The sequence below is a fragment of the Mustela nivalis genome (genome assembly GCF_964662115.1).
Source record: "Mustela nivalis genome assembly, chromosome: 6".
NCBI lineage: Eukaryota > Metazoa > Chordata > Mammalia > Carnivora > Mustelidae > Mustela > Mustela nivalis.
In genome coordinates this window covers 99,614,039-99,641,064 of record NC_139025.1, presented here as the reverse complement: position 1 = coordinate 99,641,064, position 27,026 = coordinate 99,614,039, and the positions used below count along the sequence as shown (strand labels likewise).

Genomic DNA, 27,026 nt, shown 5'->3' with positions numbered 1-27,026 from the left:
CATGTATGCGTACACACGGGATAGGCCATTTTTAAAAGAAGCAGCCATGCTTGCACATACAATGCAATTTACAACATAACTGAAGCTTCCTGAACAAGTGTGAAGAGGCTGTGATGCGATCAGGTTTATAATCAGTCAGCTGACGGCCCCCTTTGAAGATTGAAGAAAAAGGAAAGGCACCAACGTACCCACAATGATAAAAAGGGCGCATTCAGGGCTAAGCCTACGAAATGCTTCTGCTTTGAGCCTATTCCTTTAAATAATCTGCTATGCAGGGGGAAAGCAAAGACTCTTTTGGGCTCTACAAAGAGCTATTGTCCCAAATCAGAAACAGGTGGCAAAAAAGTGTCACCTCGAGCCAGTCACTCCAGGGGCAAGGGCTTCTGCTCTAGTGTCCTCCACGATTACCCCACTGAAGTCAGAAACCAGGTGTGGGGAGGGGGGATTCCCAGACATGCATGTTTGAGAAAAGAGAAGGAGCTACCTAGCGACATTTTTAACTTTTAATTAACATTCTGTCAGAATGAGGACAAAGCACTACCCTTTCCAATGGTTCCTACTCCTCCTCTTCCTCTGTGGCCCCTCCACACCACAGGTGGTTGAGTGGCCAAAGGGAACCATATTTGCAAACATCTTAAAACAACACAAGCCATTTACAAGCATTTTAACAGCACATGGTCTGTAATGAATGATTAAGTAAAACCTTTTGTGTTAAATTATGATGTTAATAATGATTCTGTCTCCTGTAATTTATTATGAATTCTCAAATGCTTCGGGTTTGATTTTGATAGAATGCCACAACAACGGAGTTGATGTGATGACTTTATTTTTAGAACTCCTTCTTTGAAGGCACACATTTCCCTGCTACTGCTGCTACTGTAATTATGTACAAAACCAATCACTCATTAGAGTTAGGATACATTATCTTCTAGACAGATGAGGCTAAATAAGCAACACATTAATAATTCAGAGAGCAGTTCATTATGCATGTGGATGCCTGCTTCGTAACTGACGTAAGAACCTCATCAGCCTCTGCCAACCTTTAAACAATAGTTCTGTGTTATTGCGGCCACATTCAAGTTTACGCTTGTTAAACTGCTACTTGGATTATTTTATCAAACGTTCATTTATTTGTGGTCCCTCACTGCCGAGAACAGATTTTGGAAGCTCCTTTTTTAAGTTAATGATTTGAGCAATGGGTGTTATTAATTCTCAGAATATTATAAACATGATTAATTTTCAGGCAGAGATTTATTACATGAGGATTTCAACTATGTCAACTGAAATGCATCACTGTCAAAACAAGTATCATGGCGAAAATAGAATACACTCCACACTTCAAGTGTTGGTGCTCAGAACTAAATCAATTTAAATTGTGGCTGAATCAAAATTATATTCTCCAGTGAAAAGGAGTATTTCGAGCTTCCTTTATTTGGCTTGAAGTGTTCTTGTTAGATTGTGATTTAGAAAGGTAGTTTAATAAGACTAGACTCCTACTGATAATATTTTCTCTCCTATTTTTCCCCCGTTTTACTAGTAAAGGCTAGCCTCTGAAATGTCCGCACATTCCAGATGTAGCCAATGGGAATTCGGAGTGAAGAGCACTGGTCTCAAAGTTATGGATCATGAATTCCGATCTCTCTCGGCCTCCGTTTCCTCGTTTGCAAAATAAAGGAGGTCTAAGTGACCACCAAGGTCTCTTGAAGGATTTGATTTTAAGGGGCCTGTTAAATGGGTTGCTCTCAGCACCAAGCCCAGCCCAGGCAGTCTCATGCACAATGGGGTTCTGAGGGGGGCATCTCACTGTCTCCTGTAAGGGGACACAGCAAGGGCCCATCCCTCCATACTGCAGCCTTTCATTAGAAGGTCTTTTTCCAGCAAAATCTTTTAGAAAGTAATATTGTAATGAGAAGTCAGATCCTAAGTCCCCATCAGCCATCACCTTAACTAGCTGGTTAATACCAGCTAGAAGAAAATTCAACCGACTTATTCAGCACCTATAGTGTGTCAGGTGCTCTCCTAAGCACAGAGGATGTAAGGATAAGCAGCAAAGAGCTCTGAGTTTATCAAGAGACACAGAGATGGGGCACTGGGTGGCTTAGTTGGTTAACCGACTGCCTTCGGCTTGGGTCATAATCCTGGCATCCTGGGATCAAGTCCCAACATCAGGCTCCCTGCTTGGCAGGGAGTCTGCTTCTCCCTCTGACCTCTCCCCTCTCATGCTCTCTCTCTCTCTCTCTCATTTTCTCTCTCTCTCTCTCTCTCAAATAAATAAATAAATAAATCTTAAAAAAAAAAAAAGGCATAGGCCAATAAATAACCATAATACATATAATAACATAATAACATCAAAATGTACCAAGCCTTACTCCACAGCAGGTCCTGAAACTAAGTGCCTCACATGAATCTTTATACAACCCAATATATTAGGCAGATGCTGTTATGATGCTCACTTTTTTTTTTTAAGCGTGCATGCAGGGGAAGAGGCAGAGGGAGGGAGAAGAGAATCTTAAGCAGGCACCACACCCAATATGCAGCCTAATGTAGGGCTTGATCCCACAACCCTGAGATCAAGACCTAAGCCAAAATCATGAGTCATGGGGCGCCTGGGTGGCTCAGTGGGTTAAGCCGCTGCCTTCGGCTCAGGTCATGATCTCAGGGTCCTGGGATCGAGTCCCGCATCGGGCTCTCTGCTCAGCAGGGAGCCTGCTTCCCTCTCCATCTACTTGTGATTTCTCTCTGTCAAATAAATAAATAAATAAAATCTTAAAAAAAAAAAAATCATGAGTCAGACGCTTAACTGACTAAGCCATCCAAGCCGAGCCACCCAGGCTCTTACACTCATTTTTAGATAAGAAGACCGAGGTTAAGAAATGTCAAGCAACTTGTGGAAAGTCACTCAGCAAGTATGAGTGGAAGCCAGAATTTAAGCCCAGGCCTGCCAGACCTTAAAGCCTGTATGTCTGACCACTGTTCTGAGCAAACTGCCTCGCACTGGCTAAGAGTCAGTCATTTGGCCCCAGAGTACTGTTTAGGCTCACCCCTAAAGAAGTCTCTGGTTGAGGCCATAAAGAAAGCTCTTCTTCCAAAGGAGGTTTCATCTCCCTCTGTGAGGAGGTTGTTTCCAGGCACACGGCCATTATCTACTGGCTTGTAATCCCCTCTGAGCTAGGTCAAGACGCAGCACTGAAAGGGCCAGATGGTCACAGAGGGGTCTCCTCTTGCTGTAAAATCCATCTAGGTTTGTGATTTCCTTCCCAAACCTAAATGGATTTTATAGCATCAGAAGAGAGTTGATTACACCATCAACCTTTAAAAAAAAATGCTTTCTATTTGCATAATGTTTTATCCTTTAAATTGATATGAGCTTATTTGATCCCCATCATGACCCCCAAGGAATAGATAAGACACGATTATCATACCCATTTTAAAGATTAGGAAGCTGAGGCTATGCAAAGTTAAGTGAACTGCCCAAGGTCATAAAGTTAAGTAAGTAGCAAAGCACAAGCATTCTGATTCAAGGCCCTTTCTGATGAAAAAGTCTGTTGGTTTTTAAATAACTTACCTTATTTGTGAAATTATTTTGTTTAGCAAATGATAATAAGCACTAGCATTTTTTTGACTGTTTTCTCTGTGCCAGACACTGTTCTAAGGTCTTTAGGTACTCATTTAATCCTCACAACAACACTGTCACACCTGTGCTATTGAATAAAAGACAAACCTAGACTAGCAATAGTTTTTTCCTGTAGGAACTGTGGAATTGGTTAAGTCTAAAAAGAGTAGGTATATCACATATGGTCATCTTCACTGGCATTATAACACATTTACTAAGTACTTACCATAAGCCAGGAATTTCACCAAGCATCAGGGATACAAAGACATTTGACAAAGTCTCTGTCCTTGAAAAGGAAAGCTAACGTAGATAGCACATACATAAGGAAAACCACAAGGCCTTATTTCAGCGCCAGTGAGTGATAGCCCTTCAACGTGCAGCCGGAGTTCTTGGGAGAAACGACTGTGAACTGGGACTGGCAGGGACAGGGGACACGCTACTAGAAAGAAGGAACTTGGCCTAGCCTTACAGACCGGGGCAGTCACTAAGTGGCGAGGGAAAGGAGACCTCACCAGCAGGAGAGTCCATGGTCTGTGAGGAGCTAGCCATGAACCAGGTGGCCTGGGGCAGAGACTTTGGGAAGGAGGAAGTGGGGAAAGTGGTTGGAGCAATCCCCCAAGCCAGTGTGGGAGAGTCTGCGCACCAAGCCACGTGTCGGAATTTCATCTTGAAGGCAAGGAGGAGACACTGAAGAGTTCTGAGCACTGACCAACCTGGGTCTGAGAAACAATCTTGGGGTAATGTTCAGAATCCAGGTACCAGCAGGGGAAGGAACAGCCTGGGAAATTACATTTAGGGGAGGCCCCAAATGCTGCCAGTCCTATCGATGCTTTCAAAGAAAGACCAACAGTATTTATAGCTACCATTTGTCTGGGGCCGGATGCTGTGCTAGGTGCTTATTTAGTCACTAAAAGTCAGAGCAGTTAAGTGACACACTCAAGGTCAGTCGGGTTTTGAACTTCAGTCTTTCTGACCCCATATAACTTATCCACCACAGAATTCTGCTTGCATCCCCACCTCCCAAGTAGGAAGGAGAAGCAGCTGTCCAGGCCATAAAGCTCTCGAGTGGGATGTTGATGGTAGTGGAAAAGACACAGCCTGGAAACATGGACTAACTATCTTGGCTTTTCTCTCAGACTCTTTATGAATCCTAACCCCAGGTCTGGGAGGAGGGAAAATAGTAGTCTGTCTCTGTAGAGAGGAAGAAACCTCGGGACAGCCTGCCCTTACTCGTCCGGCAACACTGGACAGCTCTCTGCTGTGCTTTGGGGCCAAGATACACAGCGATGAGCTGCTCCTGCTACCAGATGCCTGTCTACCTCTCTCCCTGGCTGACTGGGGCCTAGTCTGGGGCTTGCTAGTTTATATCCTATGGCAGCATAAGACACGTTTAAAAGACAAAAATAACCTTGGAATTATCTTGTGAATTCATGGTAATCACCACGCAATTACATGCTCAGTAACCACAATGGAATTCCAGAGTATTTACAGTTCACTTCCATATGCAAAAGCTCAGGCTTCTGGGCCTTCATTGTGAAGGCGGGAACGTGGCGCAGCCTGTCATGAAAGGGCCAACCAGCCTGGTGGTCACGCTCCTCCACACTGACCGGACTGCTGAGCCAGCGCTTCTCTTAGTGGGTTCTCATTACCCCACCAATAACCCCACCACATCCACCAAAGCTACACTATCCTCCAAAAGATGGTCTACTGGGGGCCAGGCCTGGAAATGACTGCCCTGAGCTATTATTCTCTGGGGATTTTCAGTCATTCTCTAGGGCCTGCTTCTGCCCCAAAGCACTCGCTGATGGGACGTCCCCTGACTTACATCGGAAGAGCCTCTTCTTTTAGAGGCAAGCGCTCTAGACCCACCCTACTGTATGCATCCACCCGTTCTTTCTTTCATTCAGGAAACCCTGAACGCCTGTTCTGTGGGACATTACATCCAACCTGGTGATTTGGGAACCAAACAGTTCCTGCCTTCTTCAGAGAACTCCCGTCATGCCAGGGAGGCAGCCAGGGGACTAATCCATGATAGGTCAGAGGGGTAACAAAGAACAGTTGTGAGGCATGTGAGGGTCAAGTGGATTTTCTTTGACAAAAGTAAAATACTCAGTGGCTACAAATGGGACAATGTTAATGGAGATGTACAGCTCAAGATGCATTAGCCCGTGGGAGCCTAACACCTTTATAGATCTGGACTCTGCCTATACATGGGAAGAAGAGGCTTAATAGTACTAAAAACATGACCACTGGACACAGTATTTTCCACAAGTGTTGAAGGAAAAGATAGTGTATGGGAGGAAATAAGTCACAGAAGGTGAATGTGAAATCTGAGAGAGAGAAAGTGAAAGAGTGTGTGTATGCGTATGTGTTACACAGGCAGGGAAAATATGTTCATCCTCTCCTGGGCACTCAGTCAGCCCCAGTTTCTTGCATTATCTCAGAGATAGAGAGGGCAGGCCTTGACATTTCACAACAGACAATGTCAGGCCATTATAATCCTTGCAGCCTCCCGTGGACCAACAGAACCTCCTTTTCCTTCTCTTGTTCCAAGACACTGCACAAAGACAAGCACCTGGTTGCCCCCACACCCAAGGACCCCCAAAATTTAAAATCTGGGCCAGGCACCTTCATTTTCTATGTCTCAAGGTTGACCATGACCCTACAGGCTATTCTCCAAATTTCCAGTTCTCCAAGAATAAATGTAGCTGATTTCCAAAGACAAATATCACATCTCACAAAGGATGTGCTACAAAATAGTACTTTCTTTGGTACGTACTCAATTTTAAATGTTTTTAGGAAATGCTATAGTTGAAATACTTCAGGCCTAACAGTCTCTTTGGGCTAGCTCCTACTGATCGGCAAGCAAGATAAAGAATAGCACTTTCTCAAACAAAGAAAGCAACTGGCATCAAAATTCTCTCTCAGGAAGGCAGACTCTCCTTAGTGACTGGTTTCCAAAGAGTATAGTACAGAATCAGGTAAAAGTACCTTTACGGTGAAAAACCTGGCAAAACCGACCTTGGGGAGATCAAAATTGGCATCGTCAGTGGTAAGTCAGGTATATGTACCCTTGGTCTGAGGTGATCCTGTGGTAAGCCTCTTCTCAAGAAACACATTACTCCAGTCTCATCAGGAGAAAAACATCAGACAGTACCAACAGAGGACCTTCTACAAACCACCTGATCCACAGTCCTCGAAACAGTCAAGATCAGCAAAAACAAGGAAAATCTGAGAAACCATCACAGCCCAAAAGGACCGAAGGGGACATAACAACTAAATACAATGCGGTATCCTGGGTGGGATCATAGAAAAGAAAAAGGGAGTGAGGAAAAATGAATGAAATCCAAATAAAGAACAGACTTCAGATAACAGCAGTGAGGAGGTCTGATTAATGAGTGTCCTCCTGGGACAAACGTGGCACAACGTTAAGCAGAGGGGAACAGGAGCCCTTTGTATTATCTTCACAACTTTTCTGTTAATCTACAACTTTCCTAAAGCTAAGAGTTGACTGAAATAGTTTGTAAAGAGTCTTATGTGCAGCTGTGGTCTTTTCCAGTCCCCAGCAACCATTCGCTATGCGGTGATGAGTACCCAGCTGAAGCACAACAATCTCTCGCTGATTTTCCACTATGTCTTCCTCCAAATGTGTAAGGCCCATGGCATTGGCTATGACTTTGAGGTATGAAGCTGATGGCTGGCCGGGGGGATGGGGGTGGTGGTGATCTAGGCAGCGAGTAATTCAGTGTTCCTTCAGACAGATATTCTTGAAAAATTAGTTTAACCTGTAGTTAGAGGAAGGCTGAGTGTGGCCTGGGGAGGGTAAACAGGCAGCTCCACGGGGATGGGGAGGGTTGGAGGGTGGCGGGGGTGTAGTGGCGCTGGATCCTGGGAAGTTCAGCTCGGTCTCCAACATGCACACCCACCTTGGTCAGGCAAAAGCCCTGTAGCTCAGCAGTCTTAGGAGACATTTACGGACCATCTCTTGATCCTGAAGCATGACCTGAGTTCCCGGGCCCCACTCAAAGCTACTTATCAATGAATATCCTCTGTCTCTGTCTGCTTGAGCTACCATAACAAAACACCACAGACTGGGTGGCTTAAACAACTGAAATTCATCTCTCACTGATGTGGGAGCTGGGAAGTCCAAGGAAAAGGTACCCAGACAATTTGATTCCTGGTGTGTGCATTTTTTCTGACTTGTAGATGCCCACTTTCTCGCTGTGCCCCAACGTGGCTGAGGGAGAGAGAGAGAAATCTCTGGTGTCTCTGTAACCTCTCTAATAAGGACACCAATTCTATTGGAACAGGGGCCCATCCCTATGACTTCACTTAACCTCACTCACTGCCTTAAAGGCCCTATTTCCAATACAGTCACATGGGGGTTAGGGCTTCAACCTATGAATCAGGGGGACAAGCAATTCAGTCCATGGCATCCTTCTACCTCCATATAGCAGTTTCTTCCCAGGAGGAGTTCTGATTTTAAAAGTACAGGTGTGGGTGCCTGGGTGGCTCAGTGGGTTAAAGCCTCTGCCTTTGGCTCAGGTCATGATCTCAGGGTCCTGGAATTGAGCCCCGTATTGGGCTCTCTGCTCAGCAGGGAGCCTGCTTCCCTCTCTCTCTATCTGAGAGAGAGGGACTTGAGAAGACCTGAGAGAGACCTGAGAGACCCACGCGCTCTTAGTTGTGGAAAACCCATTCCACATGACATCACACATATTCAAATATAGTCACCTCTCATATTAAAAGTCATCTGTAGGGTGCCTGGGTGGCTCAGTGGGTTAAGCCGCTGCCTTCGGCTCAGGTCATGATCTCAGGGTCCTGGGATCGAGTCCCGCATCGGGCTCTCTGCTCAGTGGGGAGCCTGCTTCCTCCTCTCTCTCTCTGCCTGCCTCTCTGCCTACTTGTGATCTCTCTCTGTCTAATAAATAAATAAAATCTTTAAAAAATAATAAATAAAAGTCATCTGTAAGTAATGACAGAATTGAGCAATTGAGAATTTGCCAACATTCCATTCTATATTTATTACCTTTCATTTCTCATACTTGAGAACAAATACAATTTTGGGGGTATCAATTCCTTTTAGAGGCTCTTGAAAAGCATGTAGACCTTAAGCATGAGGTCAACAGTGAATAGATTGGCCCAACTACCACCAGGCACTCCCCACCACACTGCAGGACACTGCCAGAATGCGTAAGACTCTTGGATTAGATTGATTCATGCTGTTTGCAAACACATATAATGGAGCTCATATTCCCTTACAAATTGTTAAAATTGGTAAAATATAAGAAAGAATTAAAAGCCATATTGAACTAATTTACCTGAAATTAATTTTTACATCTGCTCTACAGAATCCTTTTGGAATTAAATAGTTTTTAGCTGCAAACTGATTAGACCAAAACACTTCCACATGCCAGAAGGTGGCTAAATCTAACATTAGCTTTCTTAGAATCTATTTTATTTCATCTTCGAAAATATTAAAGCAGAACAAGTTCTGTGATTAGGCATATTTGGCAGGGAAAGTCTCCTTCCCAGAAGAAAATATCCTCCATACCCTCCTCCAAAATATCCTCCTATTGCCTGAGATGATTATTAGAGATTTATTTCTTTGGCTATAAGCTTTCTACTTGGTTGAAGTTTCTAGTATTTCTGGGGAAAGTAAATCACCAAATTTTATGTGCTATTGACATCTTTGTGGCTCTGACCAGATTCATTTCTAAGAACAAAGTTTAGTACCAAAAAACAGACTGCTATGACCCCAGGCGATCAGCGGATGGTGCAGAGAGGGGCCCCACTGAAGGTGAGGAGAATGGCAGAAAGGGGCAAAAAGGTGCCCACAACATGACTGGCTCTGTCTCCAGGTCACCTGTGCTACACACCCCACAAAGGATGAGAGCTGAAATGGGGAAGAAAGAGAAATATGGACTGGGGGCGATGGAGGGACAGAATAATATGAAGAAGAAAAGAGAGGATAAAATCTAAACACGGGAAGAATCCACCAAAAGGGGGGAGTTGGGGTCAACGAGAAGAAGAACAAACAATAAAAAGAAAGTACAAGAAAAGAGTCAGAGATGAAAAACATGATGTCCTAAAACTCTAAGGTGAGGGGAAGGAGTCGTTGGAAATTCTCCAACAATATCCTTGCTCCAGTTTTCCTGAGATGGGTTCTTGTCTTTTTAGATCCCAGGGTCTGTCTGCCCCTGGTCTGAACTGCACTCTTGTTTTCTTTACTGCCTTTTCCTGGAGAGACAAATGATAAACAAGCATTTGCAGAGCACCCACTATGTGTTGGCCACCGAGCGAAGCACTAACTTCATTACCTCCTCAACCTTCCCATCTCTTCTGTGGGAAGCTATTATTTCTCCCAGATTATACTGGGGAATTTGGGCTCAAATGGTGTCAGCACTTTCCCAAGATCACACAGCCAGGCACTTCACATAACTAACATTTGAATCCATTAAGCCAGACAATGATTCTCTTACACCAAGGGTGTCCCCTATGTATCTTTTTCCCCTAAGAACTATTTGTACTTCTAAAATATTATTACCAATCCAGTCCAAGAATGATGGGAATGATTTCAAATAAGTATTTAATCTAGGTACCCCTTATGTATTCTTCAGCTCAAGGAGCACAAACGTCTCTCTAACCCCCAAGTCTGTTCACCTTACAAAAGAGAGGGGGGAAAAGCTATGTTGAATTCTTAACTTCTCGAAACCGTTACTGCCTCCATGAGCTACGCTAAGTCTAAAAAGATGAGTGTAGCCTCTGCTACCCGCTGCCATCCTTGGTCAGATTTAATGTGGGTGCTCCTTCCAGAAAAAGAAGCAGCATTAGCAATACATCCTTGTCAATGCTACCGAAAGAATCCTCGAAAGTCCTTGTTCCCGACATTTATGTCTTTCTTTCCATTATGATCACAGAATTTCCAATGTTTCTTGTCCAAGCTCTGAAGAGGGAAAAAAGGGAAATGAGATCACCTCACACGTGTATTTTCCTTGCTGAATATCGGAAGGAAGCATTCTGGAGTCTGTAAGCAATTTGGTGGGTCTCGTCCTTGGTATTTCTGTAATGCGACAGAATGCCCCCACTGATTTCCTAATGAAATGAAGTTGTAATGAAAGCCATATGGAGAAAAGTGCCATGTTTACTGCCTGCGACAGTGTGGGGCAGGGCTGGTCTCACACACACATAGGCAGTGTGCCATGGTCCTAAATAGCTCCATAACCACCAACGATCATTTCCTCGGGCCAGGTGACTGCCACGGTGGCGATCATTAGTGCTGTTCACAAATGTGCTGATTCTCCTCCTTCTAGGTTCATACCAGGCTTATACTTCCTAAGCCCTCTCCCTGAAGTCAAGTATGGCCGTATATCTTACTTGGGCCTGATCTCTGAGCCGTTAGTGACACAGATCCTTTTTGTGTCGAAGCCTTCCAAGAGCCACTTCAAGAGTCACCATGTCCATAGCACACTGAGATGGAGCTTCCTTTGCCTAGGCCCCCGAGTGGGCCAACCGTGAGCAGAGACCCATGCCAGCTCATGTGGGAAATGAAACACAAGCAAGAATCACAGAGCTGTTATAAACAACTAAGAACTGAGTCGGTTTTTTAAAAATTTTTGCAGCATCACGACTAGCCTACCTGATTGATTCAGAAATCAGTATCAAGGAAAGGATGTTCCCCAAACAGAAAACTAATATTGTTTCCATGTGTACTCAGTATAAAAGTTACTAATGACCTATTTTACATGTTTTGTACTCGGACTTCGAAAGCTACAGCACATCTCAATTTGGACTATTCAAGTTTTCAGTAGCCCTAGGTGGCTAGTGGCTACCGTACTGGGCAACACAGAAACGGATGCAGGATACCTTACAGATCAACTAGTCAGTGGTTCTCAACCCTGGCTGTCCATTAGACTGCCTTAAGTGAGAAGCTCTAAAAAGTATGGATGGCCAAGCGGGGCTGGGATTAGGATGAGGCAAGTGAGGCCCATACTCAGGGCACAAAACTTAAGGGAGCACAAAAAATACTCCATAATAAAGATAAAAATATTGTAAGGCATTATCTTAAAAATCAAAATGAATGCAGGGATGCCTGGGTGGCTCAGTTGGTTAAGCAGCTGCCTTTGGCTCAGGTCATGATCCCAGCGTCCTGGGATTGAGTCCCACATCGGGCTCCTTGCTCAGCGGGGAGCCTGCTTCTGCCTCTGCCTCTGCCTGCTATTCTGTCTACCTGTGCTCGCTCTCTCTCCCTCTCTCTCTCTGATAAATTAAAAAAAAAAAAAAAACTCCAGTGTTAACTTTTTATTTATTTGGAGAAAACGGTTTAAAGATAGTTTTCAAAAAAGGATAAAATCATGCCTCTCATATGGATGCAAAAATAAAAACATGATATTTTACTTAACAGAGAAATTAGATGTTATCACCAGTACAAAGAAGAATCAAAAAAACTCAGACATTTTTATAGGTCAGGAATACTGAAATGATACGCAGGTAGAGAGAAAACTGGTTTTTCCACAAGGGAAGCAGGTGAGAAAAATCAGCTGAACCTTTCCCAGACTGCAGAGTATTTGTCTCTCAGTCACTTAGGACTTACAGAGTTGTAAATATTTCCCATAGAATCAAGGCAGTAGGGTGTGCCACAGACCACATACAGTTTTCTGTTAAAATATTATTTTCCACACACAAAAAATTGTTTCCCTATGCTTCTTTACCTGTTATGCTCAGAATCGTGATTTTCAGATTTTGATTTGCTAGAGAATCACCCAGGAAGTGAGCTAAAAGTCAGATACCTTCCAAAGATCTTGAGTTTGGATGATGCCTATGAAAATGCCTTTTGGGGGTGCCTGGGTGGTTCAGTCTTTAAGTGTCTGCCTTCGGCTCAGGTCATGATCTCAGGGTCCTGGTGATGAAGTTCTTGAACCTAGGTGAGGTTTGGTGGGGTTAGGTTCGGAGCCAACGGCTAAGAAAGAATTCTTAAGACATCTTTGGTGCAAAAAGGTGATTTATTAGAGCACAGGGACAGGACCCGTGGGCAGATGGAGATGCTGTGCCGGGTTGTGAGGGATGGCAGGTTATGTACCCTGCGGTTGAGGGAAGGTGAGGTAAAGGGGGTGATGTTAGTCTCTAAGGAATTTTGGAAGCAAGGTCTCCAGGATCTTGAGGAGCTAGCTATTGTTGGGAGAAAGGTTGTTCATTACTAGTAGTAAAAATCTTCTTGTGAGACCCTTTAGATGTATATCAGTGGGCCATATGCTTGGGAATGATTCTTGACACTATCTTGGAGATTTAGAGATAAAGTTTCACATTTCTCCTATCAAGTGTCCTTGTTAGTGAGATTTGGGTTTAGAAGAAATTTAACTTTATTTAGGGCTTAAGGAACTGAGTTATTTGCCTCTGGAAATTGTGCTATTGTTAGATAGCTTCTTTGTTGTAAATCTCTAGGACATTGGTAAACCAAGGAAGACTCCTGTCTTGCAGGACTGATCTCTGCAAGTTAACTATTTGTTTTTCTTTTAGGGCAGCCAGAGGTGCCTGAGGAATGTCACACATATTACTGAGGGGAGTGGGTGGAGAGGGGGTGCAAGGTGCCAGCTTTTGCTTTGTCCTCAGTCAGCCTCCTGCTCCCTCATCACTGGGATGGATGCTTGGCAGGAAGCCTGCTTTTCCCTCTCCCTCTGCCACTGCTTGTGTTCCCTCTCTTGCTTTGTCTCTCTGTCAAATAAATTTTAAAAATCTTTAAACAGGAAAGAAAGAAAGAAAGAAAGAAAGAAAGAAAGAAAGAAAGAAAGAAAGAAAGAAAGAAAGAAGAAAAATGCCTTTTTTTAAAAAGATTTTATTTATTTATTTGACAGAGAGAGATTACAAGTAGGCAGAGAGAGAGAGGAGGAAGCAGGCTCCCTGCTGAGCAGAGAGCCCGATGCGGGACTCTATCCCAGGACCCTGAGATCATGACCTGAGCCAAAGGCAGCGGCTTAACCCACTGAGCCACCCAGGCGCCCAGATATCTGTACCCCCATGTTCCCTGCAGCATTTCTCACCAGACATGGAAACAGCCTAAGTGTCCACCGATAGATGAATCAACAAGGAAAATGTGGTGTGTATATATGATGGAATATCATTCAATCATGAGAATGAAAGAAATCCTGCCATTTGCAACAACATGGGTGGACCTTGAGGGCCTTATGCTAAGTGAGATAAGCCAAACAAAGACAGTGTATAATATCACTTATATTTGGAACTAAAATGCTGAGCTCAGAAACTGAATTGAATGGGAAGTAAGGGAATTGCAGAGATATTGTTAAAAGGTACAAACTCGGGGCGCCTGGGTGGCTCAGTAGGTTAAAGCCTCTGCCTTCGGCTCAGGTCGTGATCCCGTGGTTGTGGGATCGAGCCCCACATTAGGCTCTATGCTCAGCAGGGAGCCTGCTTCCTCCTCTCTCACTCTCTGCTAGCCTCTCTGCCTACTTGTGATCTCGCTTTCTGTCAAATAAATAAATAAAATCTTAAAAAAAAAAAAGGTACAAACTTGCAACTAGTCAATAAATAATGCAGAGCATAGTCATATAGTCAACAATACTGTATCATATATTTCAAAACTTCAGAGAGACTAGATCTTACATGTCATCACCATAAAAAAGAAATGATAATTATAGAATGTGATAGAAGTGTTAGCTAAGGCTACAATGGTAATTATATCACAATATATAAATGTATCATATTGAGGTATCTTTGTTACCTTAAACTTATACAATGTGTTATATGAATTATATCTCAATTAATAATACTGTCCCAGAACATATCTACTCTATATTCTGGAGAGAGATTTTGCAAATGTGGTTTTCACAATATTTGAAGGTAGCTCTGGATTTTTATTCCAGTCAGTCTTAGTGGTCTTGGTGCAGTATGTTTTCTTTGCTTCTTAGATAACAAGCTATTTCTTTTCTCCCCATTCAAATTTTCTAGGACAAACAAGGAACTATTTTTATATTATATGAACACCTCAAGAGAGACAAGTTGGGAATGTTGTGAGTATAAAGTGTGTCTATGAGATGTGATAAGCTACAAAGATAGACCATAAAAACCAGTAAGAATGATGCTTCTCATGCATTTTAATCAGCATGCTGATTTATTAGGAGTTTATCTTGTTTTATTTAGATCTTCAAGCATTTCATAAAATGACTTTAGATGTGTCAGTGGAGGTTCATAAATATAACCGATTAATTATCCAGAATTGATGGGGAAGAGGCTAGTTCCAACAACATACTACACCCAAACACATACACATATAAGTCACAATAAACCTGACTGAGGAGGACCAGGTTCAGACACCCATATTTAGAAGGGCAGTTGTCATTCTGGCATGCTTAGCAAAGTGTTCTGGTGACTTGACAATATGTTCCCCCAAAAGCAGGGTCCATAGCCCCTCCTCAGCTCCAATTTCAACCCCGATGCATGTATGCTAAGAAGAGTCCTGCTAGCATCACTCAGGAGGCTGCTGTTCCTATGTCCTGCAAATTTCTCCCCAGCATAATCTGGAGAGCTAGCAAATTTGTCTTCTGATCTAGGATTCAGACTATACAATCTTACTTCATATCTTGGAATATGGCCTTTGGACACCTTTAAATTACTTGCTGGGAAACCATTTGCCCTGTATTTTTCTTCCTTCTGACTTCTACACTAGTGTAGACATTGTGGCCTCACATTGAAAGGATTACACACATTATACACATTAATGTAATGGTCTCGTGAAACACCATGAAACTCAAATAAGAGCACCAAATAAGACTCCATTCCTCCACTAAACATCAATGTCCTGAATAGCCTCGGTGTCCCCTAGGTGCTCAGTCCCCTAGAAACTGGTCCCAAGAGCTGCACACTGAAATGGGCAAAGATGTGCACAGGACAGGTCTCAATTCCCTTCTCCAAAGTGTGGTCCTTTGTTTTACCACAGCACTGTCCATTACAGCAGCCATCCCTTTGAACTCATGCTAATGTTTTGGTTTTCTCCACGTTTGTAGCCAGAATGTGGCTAATAGCTTAATCTAGTGTTTACAGTCTTCAATGCTACTTTTCACTGGGGTGGAGACCTGGCTGGTTGAGTCATCCCCTTCAGTCTCCCCTTTTCCCCAAGGTCCCATAAACATGTAAAATGTCCTCGGTCATGTCAGAAGAGTCCCTTCACTGTTATTTTAGCCTCTCTTTCCCACTCTTTTTTTATACTGCCAGGAGAGCACCAGGAATGAGACAGAACACCCCAAAAAGTATACATGCATCTTCTCTGCCTGGATATGTACCTCCAGGAGGAGAGCAGGGCCAGGAACACCTCTGTGCATGTGCAGGGAAGGAGCTACCCTTTGCTTCCCAGTGATGTTCTATCCATCAGCTCCCTCCCTGCCCTACCTTCACTACCAGAAAATTCAAAAGCATTTTATCAACTGTGGCACAGTTCTAAGCGTTAGGCATATAGCAGTGAACCAAAAGACAAGTCCCTGGGGCGCCTGGGTGGCTCAGTGGGTTAAGCCGCTACCTTCGGCTCAGGTCATGATCTCAGGGTCCTGGGATCGAGTCCCGCATCGGGCTCTCTGCTCAGCAGGGAGCCTGCTTCCTCCTCTCTCTCTCTGCCTGCCTCTCTGCCTACTTGTGATCTCTCTCTGTCAAATAAATAAATAAATCTTAAAAAAAAAAAAAAAAAGACAAGTCCCTGCTCTCATGAAGCTAATGGGGTGCCTCATGGACAGTCTGTAAATAAGTCTGTAAATAAGTCTGTAAATAAGTAAATGAGTTAATATGTCCAGGGCTGTGGCAGGACACAGGCCACCAGGCAGTTACTGTGAGTGGGAGAACCAGGCAGTCAATGGATTTAAAGTTGACAAGCTGGAGAACTTTGTATTGTCCAGAATTAGAATGAGTCTAATTAAGCAGGTAAAGTTCCAGGTCCAAGTACATGTCTAAGTTTAGGAATTCAGACAGATGGGATGGTTAAGTACAAGAACTAGAAATCAGAACACAGAGACATGAGGCATACCCTACTAGGTATTGGTTGGCATGAAAGTAAACTGCAAAGAAAAAGCTGGGCCAGGACTGGAACGACACAAACCTTCATGCACTTGGAATGAGGCTGGGAGGGACAGGACCCCGCAGGTGTTGGGAGAAGAGCAGCCAGGGAAATCACACACGAAGGAGTTCACGTGCCAGGAGACCATCCCAAGGAGCAACCAGCTCATGGCATCAGGAAAGTTCAACTGCAAAGAGTGAAAGGATATCCAGAGAGTTAGCTGGGGGGGAGCACGACCATAAGAGCTCCAAGAGGAGGCTGCTTTTACAGATCCAGGCCAGCAAGAGGATGGCATGAGGAAAGCCTGCCAGCAGGTGGCAAAACCCACCAGAGGCTGACATGCAGAAGCAGAACTTGTGTCCTCCAACTGACAGGATGAGAAGGGGATAGTGTTAACAGGGCAGAGGCAGAGCTCCCACAGTATGGGCCACAGGAAGACTTCTCCAGGAGGGTACTTGGGCACAGAGGAACCAGGCAAGAGGAGAGCATCAGGGAATTTAGGAGACAGAAGAGACTTATATGAAAAAGGAACTCCCCACTCATCAAACTGATTGAGCAGTGAGGTTGGTTTGATGCTGAAGCCTACAGAATGAATAATTAGGCCGGTGACGAAGAGGAGCTCGCCCAACTATCCCTACACCTGCTCCTGAGATTTCAAGCAGGAATGCCTTTACCTGAAGGCTAGCTTTGGTGGTGGCAATAGTCCTAATATTGCACCTTCTAGATGGTACTGCTACTCACCGATCCTATAGAAAAGGGCACTGTTGATCAACATGGGCCTCCTGAAGAGTCTAGAGCCTTGTCTGCTCTTTTCCATCTAATCTTTCTCATCCCTTCCTGCAGTCACAGAACCAGGGAATGTTGGAGCTAGGAAGGACCCTGGGGATTAACGGACTCTCCTAGTAGAAAGGAAACTGGGTTTTCAAGCAGGGAGGTGGTTTACCGGTGTCACACAGTAGCTTGTGTCTCTGGACCCTGAATCTAGTGTGCTTTACCAACACTATATGGCCCCCTTACATGGGGAACCCTATTATGGAAGACGTTCTCTCTCTACTGAAGGGCATCACTTACCTGTGCAAGTTTGTCCCAAGTTTGTTAGTTTACTTCTTCTGAGTATTAGGTAGGATTCAAGATTATCCCCCAAATTCTCATTTGCATGTAGCTGTACTTCCTTGACTGTGCAATAGATGAGTGGAATTACAGTTAGCACATCAGTAGTGGCTCAGACATGTGGACACGGAGGTTGAGAACAGATGAGTTAGTAGACAATGACCAGGGGAGAGTCTTTGTTTTCTAGAATTCATATCGAAAGAGAAAAAGATGAACAAATACAAACTTTCCTTCTTTGTGTTGTGTTGATTTTCTCTGTGGAGCCTTAAAAAGAGGCTTTTGCTGAGCTAGCTGGGCTTTGTTTGGCTTCCTTACAAATCATTTCACCTCAGGGGAAGATGTTAGTCACCCACCTCTTTAGGAAAGCGGAGAGCACCAAGAGTGATGACCTTACAGACAAGAATTCTGCAGTCTGGCTTTGCCAGGATAATTTCATATGGACTCTGTTTATACTAGTATATTTCTGGCAATAGCAGAATTAGAGAAGAAATTTCAAGGTAGGAAAAGTGAAGGAAATTCTAGAAAAGAGTTAATAGGGAAGAGGACTTAGAGTCTATCTGGCTGCTTGGTTCACAACCTGGGGACCATGGACCCCAGGAGGCTAAGGAGAGATGACAATAGAGGCATGAATCCATGTGTGGATCTGGGATCATACATACACACACACACACAATTTTTTTTAAAATATGGGCCTCAATCATATATATATATATGTATATATATGAATCACCTGAGGGTCTACGTGAAACTATACTTTCCCGGATCCCAAACCCAAAGAATCTGATTTTGCTGATCTGAGGTAGAGCCTGAGAATCTGCTATTTTAAGAAGCACCAGGGTCTAGGGCACCTGGGTGGCTTAGTTGGTTAAGCATCTGCCTCCCGCTTAGGTCATGTTCCCAGGGTCTTGGGATCCTTGCTCAGCTGGGAGCCTGCTGCTCCCTCTCCCTCTGCCACTCCCCCTGCTTGTACGCTCTGGCTCTATCTCTCTGTCAAATAAATAAATAAATAAAATCTTTAAAAAAAAAAAAAAGGCACCAGGGTCTAATATATACCAACATACTGAGTCTGTGGCAATAAAGGGTAAAAATAAATAAAATAAATCACTTTAAAAATTGTTGACTCTGAAGTTGCCTTTGGCTATTAGTTTCTTAAAAGAGGCAATAGAAGCTAACGTTGGGTAACTGTGAGAAGGGTGGGCAGTCCTTGGATTTGAGGAGTGCTTCCAAAAGTATGGAAGCACTAATCCAGCCCAACTCCTTCATTTCAGAAAAAAAGGAATGAAGACTCACAGATCTTAAAGTAGCTTTCCCCCCAAGGTCACACTGCCAGTGGCAGGACAAACAGTCTCCTGCCTGGGGCCTGGGAAGCTTTCTGCTCCCAGCCTGACCTAAGGGAAAGCCCAGTCAGGTTGGAAGGTCGCCACTGGGAGTGTTGAAGGCTTACACTCTAAAATGACTTATTTACAGGCAACAACTGGGAAGCAAGTAACTCAAAGTTCTCTGAAGCTGCCTTAAGGGGAAGCTCTTTAGTTTCACACCCTCAAGACAGAACAATTCTTAAAAATCAATCCATTCACTTAATCCATTTTTTCCCTTTTGCTACGGAAAGTTCACAAAATAACTAGAAGCAATACCTTGCAGTTTTGTTTCAAAGCTATAACTTCTAACAGTCTTGTCGTTTGGAAATGTTCACTGGCCACAGTGAAATTCTACAGGATGATTTGTGAGTTGTCTCTGAAACCTTCGAGTGTGTGTTCGGCTTTATAAAGCTGGCTGTTCAGGAATGGGGCACATTCTCCTAGGAACACGGATGGGGCAGACTTATACATACATACACGGACGGGGCATTCCTCATGCAAGGAATTGCTTGCATACATGAAATAGAAAATAAGCCCCAGACAAAAGTCTCTGGGATATCGAGGTGCAGATATCTCTGTAGGCATAGAAATTGTCAGGTATGAATTATACGTAGCAACAATTCTCTTACACACCGATCTCGACAGTTTTTTAAATGAGCTAATACTACCGTCCTAGCTCAGTGGTAGCCTTTCGCTAGGAATGACGGAAGCTATTCTTATATTCTGCTAAGTTGATTAATAAAAAATATTTATTACACAAATCCTCTTTGTTGACAAGTTAAAATGGAGCCTCATCTTTCATACCTCCCTGAAGATTGCCACCTTGTGAGATTGAAAATACTCATTAAATTCCACCACCAGACAGGCACAAATGAGAGGGTGATTGTTTTTAAGCATGTGAGGGGAATCGTTGGTAAACTCATTTGTTTGGATATCATTAACAGAACAATCGGTGAAGATCTCCAGGGGGTCCTCATGACCTTTGCTCGAAATCTCTTCATCATCCATCAAGAAATATCAGCACCTAATATGCAAGGCGAGACCAATTTTAAGGTGAGGTGTTAATTAACTAACGATTCTGGTTAATTTCTATACAAGGACTGAAAATACCTCATGCTGTATTGTAAACAAGTGCTAAACCATTTTTTTTTTTTTATCGTGAAGCAGTACATATCTTATAATGCACAGGGTCAATATTATAAGGTTCCCACTGAACCTGTTAGTTAAATTTAATAGTTTGAAATTTTTTCTTTGAAATATAGTAGACTTGTTTTAAGTTGCTGCCATTTCCAAACCCAGTTTACAAAACAACATGGCTCTCTGAGATCAGAGGTGACGCTGAAGTGTCACAATGAAACCGACACAGAGACAGTCACCACCAAAAACCCTGAATGTAACCTACTTATTTGCAGATAACACAGTATCTGGCCAAGGATTCCTGGGGAGGCCACATTTCTAGGACCAGAGGAGTTCTGAGACCCCAGGAAAGATAATGTGGAGAAGAGAGAAACAGAAAAAGCCCTCAGCGCAGACATGGGCCATGTACCCCACACACTGTTTCTCCAATTTGGGGCAGAAATTTCATCACTAATCTGTTTGAAGCTTCCAAATGGCCTTTAAAGATGTTGGACCATGAAAGCTAGTTGTGTGTAATTGATCAAAAGTCTCCAAACTGTAGAAATATGAACAAAAGCAAGAAAACAGGAGCAAGATCCACACAAGAGTTTTTGAAACACAGGCCAAACAGAGATGAACACTTGGTATTTTTTAAATTTCAATTTTTTATTTAAATTCTAGTTAGTTAACATATAGTATAAAATTGGTTTCAGGTATAGAATTTAGTGATTCATCACTTACATATAACACCCAGTGCCCATCACACAACAAATGCCTTTTTTTTTTTTTAAGATTTTATTTATTTATTTGACAGAGACAGAGAGATCACAAATAGGCAGAGAGGCAGGCAGAGAGAGAGGGGAAGCAGTATCCCTGCTGATCAGAGAGCCCAACACAGGACTCAATCCCAGGACCCTGAGACCACGACCCTGAGACCATGACCTGAGCCAAAGACAAAGCTTTTAACCCACCGAGCCTCCCAGGTGCCCAACAAATGCCCTTCTTAATGCCTATCACTCATCTAGCCCATACCCCATCCACCTCCCTCCACCGACCCTCAGTTTGTTCTCTATTTTTAAGAGTCTCTTGGGGCACCTGGGTGGCTCAGGGGGTTAAAGCTTCTGCCTTCGGCTCAGGTCATGATCTCAGGGTCCTGGGATCGAGCTCCACATCGGGCTCTCTGCTCGGCAGGGAGCCTGCTTCCTCCTCTCTCTCTGCCTGCCTCTCTGCCTACTTGTGATCTCTGTCTGTCAAATAAATAAATAAAATCTTAAAAAAAGAAAAAAAAAGAGCCTCTTATGGTCTGCTTCCCTTTCTCCCTTCCTCTCTCTTGTTTGTGCCCCTTCCCATATCTTCATCTGTCTTGTTTCTTAAATTCTACATGTAAGTGAAATCATATGGTATTTGTCTTTCTTTGACTGATTTATTTGCCTTAGCATAAGACACTCTAGTTCCAACCATGTCATTACAAACGGCCAGATTTTATTCTTTTTTATTCTTTTATTCTTTATATATATAGATAGATAGATAGATATATAGATATCTATAAATATATATAAATATATAGATATATATTTATAAAAATATATAGATATATTATACATAATATAATATATTAATATATAACTATATATATCTATATACCAATATATAGAGATATATACCAATATATATATCTATATATAGATAGATATACCTATATATAATATATAAAGATATAGATATATTTATATCTATATCTTTATATAATAGATAAAGGATATAGATCTATATCTTTATATAATATTTGTATAAAGATATAATATATATTTATATATAAATATATAATATATATAAAGATATATTACATAAAGATATATTACATAAAGATATAGATCTATATCTTTATATATTATATATTGGTATATATCTATATATCTATATATGGTGAAAATGTGATAAATATATATATCACATCTTCTTTATCCATTCATCTGTTGATAAACATCTGGGTTCCTTCCACAGTTTAGCTATTGTAGATAACGCTGCTATAAACATCAGGGTGCACGTGCCTCTTTGAATCAGTATTTTTGCATCCTTTGCATAAACCTTTAACCTTTGGGTAAACACCTAGTAGTGCAATTGCTGGATCATAGGGTAGTTCTATTTTTAACTTTTTGAGGAACCTCTATATTGTTTCCCAGGGTGGCTGCACCAGTTTGCATTCCCCTCAACAGTGTTAGAGTGTTCCCCATCCTCACCAACATCTGTTGTTTCTTGTGTTGTTAATTTTAGCCATTCTAACAGGTGTGAGTTGGTGAGGTGGTATCTCATCATAGCTTTGATTTATATTTTTCTGATGATGAGTGGTGTTGAACATGTTTTCATGTATCTGTTAGCTATCTAAATGTTTTCTCTGGAAAAGTGTCTGTTCATGTTTTCTGCTAATTTCTTAACTGGATTATTTATTTTGGGGGGTGTTGAGTTTGATAAGTTCTTTATAGATTTTAGCTATTACTCCTTTATCAGATATGTCATTTGCAACTATCTTCTCCCATTCCATAGGTTGTTTTTTTAATTTTGTTGATTGTTTCCTTCATTGTGCAGAAGACTTTTATCTTGATGGAGTCCAAATTTTTGCTTTTATTTCCCTTGCCTCTGGTGATATGTCTAGTAGGACATTGCTGCAGCTGAGGTCAAAGAAGTTGCTGCTGTGTTCTCTTCTAGGATTTTGATGGCTTCCTGTCTCACATTCATCCATTTTAAATTTATTTTTGTGTATGATATAAAAAAGTTGTCCAGTTTCATTCTTCTGCATGTTGCTGTCCAGTATTCCCAACACCATTTGTTGAAAAGATAGTCTTTTTTCCATTGGATATTCTTTTCCTGCTTTGTTGGAGATTAGATGACCATATAGTCTTGGGTCCATTTCTAGGTTTTCTGTTCTGTTCCGTTGATCATTGCACCTGTTTTTGTGAATAGTGTACTGATCACCAAAATCTGCATCTGATTCCCAGTGTGGGCCTTCATCATGTTTGAATAGGTAAAGTAACTCAGAGGACTCAATTGGAAACCACAGGCAAAAAGTAAAATAGATTCATTTTTAGTAATGTTTTCTTTTTTTTTTTTTTAATTTTATTTATTTATTTATTTTTATAATTTTAGGATTTTATTTATTTATTTGACAGAGAGAGAGATCACAAGTAGGCAGTAGGCAGAGAGGCAGGCAGAGAGAGAGAGGAGGAAGCAGGCTTCCCGCTGAGCAGAGAGCCCGATGCGGGGCTCCATCCCAGGACCCTGGGATCATGACCTGAGCCGAAGGCAGAGGCTTAACCCACTGAGCCACCCAGGCGCCCCTTTAGTAATGTTTTCTATCTACCACCCCAGTGGTAATTCTAGTAAGTATCTTCAGTCTGTAAAGAAGGATTTACCAAGACTGAAAAAAAAATGGAAGGTGGTGAAGATATAGCACTTAGCAAAATATAACAATATTTCCTAAAAACACTCAACCTAGGAATAGAAGGGAACTTCCTCAACCTGTTAAGGGCATTAGCAAAAGCCCACAGCTAACATCATAGTTAATGGTGCAAGACTAAAAGTTTTTCCCCTAAGATCAGGAGCAAGACAAGGATGTCTGCCTTCACCACTTCTATTCATCACTGACTGTACTAGAGGTTGTAGCCAGGGCAATTCAGCAAGAAAAAGAAATAAAAGGCATCCAGATTGGAAAGAAAGAAGTAAACTATCTCTATTCACAAATAACATGATCCTGTATTTAAGAAATCTTTTTTTTTTTTAAGATTTTATTTGTTTATTTGACAGAGAGAGATCACAAGTAGGCAGAGAGGCAGGCAGAGAGAGAGGAGGAAGCAGGCTCCCTGCTGAGCAGAGAGCCCGATGCGGGACTCGATCCCAGGATCCTGAGATCATGACCTGAGCCGAAGGCAGCAGCCTAACCCACTGAGCCACCCAGGCGCCCCAATCCTGTATTTAAGAAATCTTAAAGAACCCAAAAACAACCTGTTAGAGCTAATAAATGAGTTGAGAAAAGTTGCAAGACCCAAGATCAATATAGAGACATTGATTGTATTTCTATATACTAATAACGAATGATCCAAAAATAATTTTTTTAATTTTAAATTTAAATTAAAAAAAAATTTTTAATTCCATTTATAATAGCATCAGAAAGAATAAAAATATTTAGGAATATATTTAACAGAAGAAGTACAAGATCTGTCCATCATAAAAGAAAGAAGATCTAAACAAATTGAGTGGAAGATTTAATATTGTTAAGATGGCAATAATACTCCTCAGACAGATCTATGGATTCAACACCAATTCCTATCAGCATCTCAGCTGGCTTTATTTGCAGAAATTTACAAAATTATCCTAAAATTCCTATGGAAATGCAAAGGATCCAGAATAGTCAAAATAATCTTGAAAACGATGAACAAAGAGAAATTACACTTCTCAACTTTAAAACTTAACTACAGTGGGGTGTCTAGATGGCTCAGTCAGTTAGTTCAGCATCTGACCTTGATTTCGTCTCAGGTCATGATCTAGGGTCATGGGATTAAGCCAGGGCATTGGGCCCAACAAGTCTGCTTGTCCCCTCTCCCTCTACACCTCCCTCCCGCTTGTCCTTGCTATCTCTAAAATAAATAAATAAAATCTTTTCAAAAATAGACAAACAACAAAACTATGATAATCAAGAGTGGTACTGGCATAAGAATAGAAGTAGAACCATGGAATAAAACTGAGAATCCAAAATAAACCCATACATTTGTAGTAAATTGATTTTCGACAAGAATGCTAAAGCAATCTGATGGGAAAAATACTGTTTTTTAAACAAATGGTGCTGGAGAAAACAGATATCCACATACAAATGAATGAAGAGGTACCTCCACTCCACAGCATATATAAAAACTAAATAAAAATGGATCAAAAACCCAAAGGTAAGAGCTACAACTATAAAACTCTTAGAAGAAAACACAGGTATAAATAAATCTTCATGAGCCTGTAGCTAGCAATGCCTTCTTAGACACAATACCTAAAGTGTAAACAGCCAAGGTAAAAATAGATCATAGTTAACATGGAGTGTTACTCAGGCATAAAAAGGAAATGTAGTTCTGATCCACTACAACACAAATGAACCTTGAAAACATTATGTTAAGTGAAGAAGGTCAGGCACAAAAGGCTATTATTCCATTTATATGAAATGTCCACAGTAGGTAAATCTATAGTGACAGAGAGTAGATTAACAGTTGTCAGGAGCTAAGGGAAGGGGAAAATGAGGAAAGGCTGCTAATGGGCATAGAGTTTCTATATAGGGTACTGAAATTTTTCTGGAATTACATAATAATGATGGTTTCTTGTGAACCCACTGAAAACTACTGATTTGAACTGTTTGTAAGGGTGAATTTTAAGGCATGTGAATAGTACCTCAATAAAAAATAGCTAAAAAAAAATAAAAGGGAAATGTGCCATTTTTCTGCCCAATGGGAAAAAAAACAATGGAAGTAAATACTCCCATCAGCCTACTAGCTCTCATTTTAGGATGACTAGACCAATGCTTCTCAAATTATCTATAGTGAAGTTTTGTTTTTTCCAACTTACCATGGATCAGTACTTTTGTAAAATACAACAAACATGAATTACTAGAAAAATGAAATGAAAAAAATTAAAGACATATAAAATAGGAGCCCATTTTTTTTTCCATTTGATTTAGCAGCCATAAAAATTTCTATAAAGGTTTCCAAATCCTTACTTTCAATTTTTTTTACTCTCAATTATTTCACGACTGATGACACAATTTATAGATGAGTCTTAGTTAGCAAAACACACTTTGAGTTTAACTGGTCTAAATTATACCTAACTCCAAAAAGGAGCAAATAATTGGGGCGGGGGGGTGGGGTGGGGAGGAAGAGTTTGTAAGAAGTCTTTAAGTAATGAATATTACTTTTATTGTTCATTTACAGACGGCCATTGATGACATTGAAGCCATTCTAGGAGTAACAGAGGAAAACAAAATAAGATTTGAAGAAGAGCTAAAACAGTCCAAAGATGACAAAAACCTTTCTAAACCTGATAAATGAATGCTCCTGGAATATTGCTGATTTTTTTTATTCAATCTGGAGTCAAAAAAAGGCAACATTCTTTTTGCTGTTAGGAATCAAAGTGGGGAATGGAGTTGGTTTGTTTTGTGTGCTAGGAGGTGTATCAAAACAGATTATAATGTAATTCTCTTCTTTTAAAAAAAATTATTAAGTGATCTTATTTTACTTATTAAACTAAAACCTGTGTGTGCTTTTATTTGAGAGTATCAAACAATCTCTTCTTCTTCCAGAGCTCAGGAAGAAATAACCTAATAAGAAAGTTACAAGTCTTACTGTTATCACTTCTGCACCTACCTCCTTATAAACCTCAGGATTATATGGAGCTTTTGTTTATGCCTTATAAAGTTTTCTCCTCCTATTTCTAAGAGTAATTTGTCTTCTGCATTTAAAAAAAATGGAATAAAATCTTAGTCATTGCTATTTGGCAAAACGGGTCTTCTTTTCCCCAAGAAAATTACATTTACATGGATTTTTAAAGTGACCCTCTATCATTCATTGTATTTTTCCTTGTTCCAAGCCACTATTGTCTGTTGTTACCATTTCTCAAAAAAGTAAGGTGTTAAGCCAACATCTAGTTAACAAGGGCATCAGAATTTATCTAGGTGGCAGTATCTGCTCTTAGTTTAATATATAGCATCACTCGAGCCCTCTAGCATGAATAAACGTTGGTAATCTCTAAT

At 41.5% G+C, this 27,026-nt stretch overlaps 1 protein-coding gene across 6 annotated transcripts in view; it reads left to right on the top strand.

The window, feature by feature from the left end:
- IQCH (IQ motif containing H) overlaps positions 1–26,776 on the top strand; it is a 191,303-nt gene extending 164,527 nt beyond the window's left edge. For all 6 annotated transcript variants that reach the window (XM_082736986.1, XM_082736985.1, XM_082736980.1 and 3 more), the window contains 4 exons: positions 7,173–7,295; positions 14,576–14,637; positions 20,080–20,188; positions 26,209–26,776. In XM_082736986.1, the coding sequence (XP_082593112.1) occupies positions 7,173–7,295; positions 14,576–14,637; positions 20,080–20,188; positions 26,209–26,325 (411 nt within the window). In that variant the 3' untranslated portion in view covers positions 26,326–26,776. The remainder of the gene's footprint in view (positions 1–7,172; positions 7,296–14,575; positions 14,638–20,079; positions 20,189–26,208) is intronic.
- Positions 26,777–27,026: the final 250 nt, after the last annotated feature.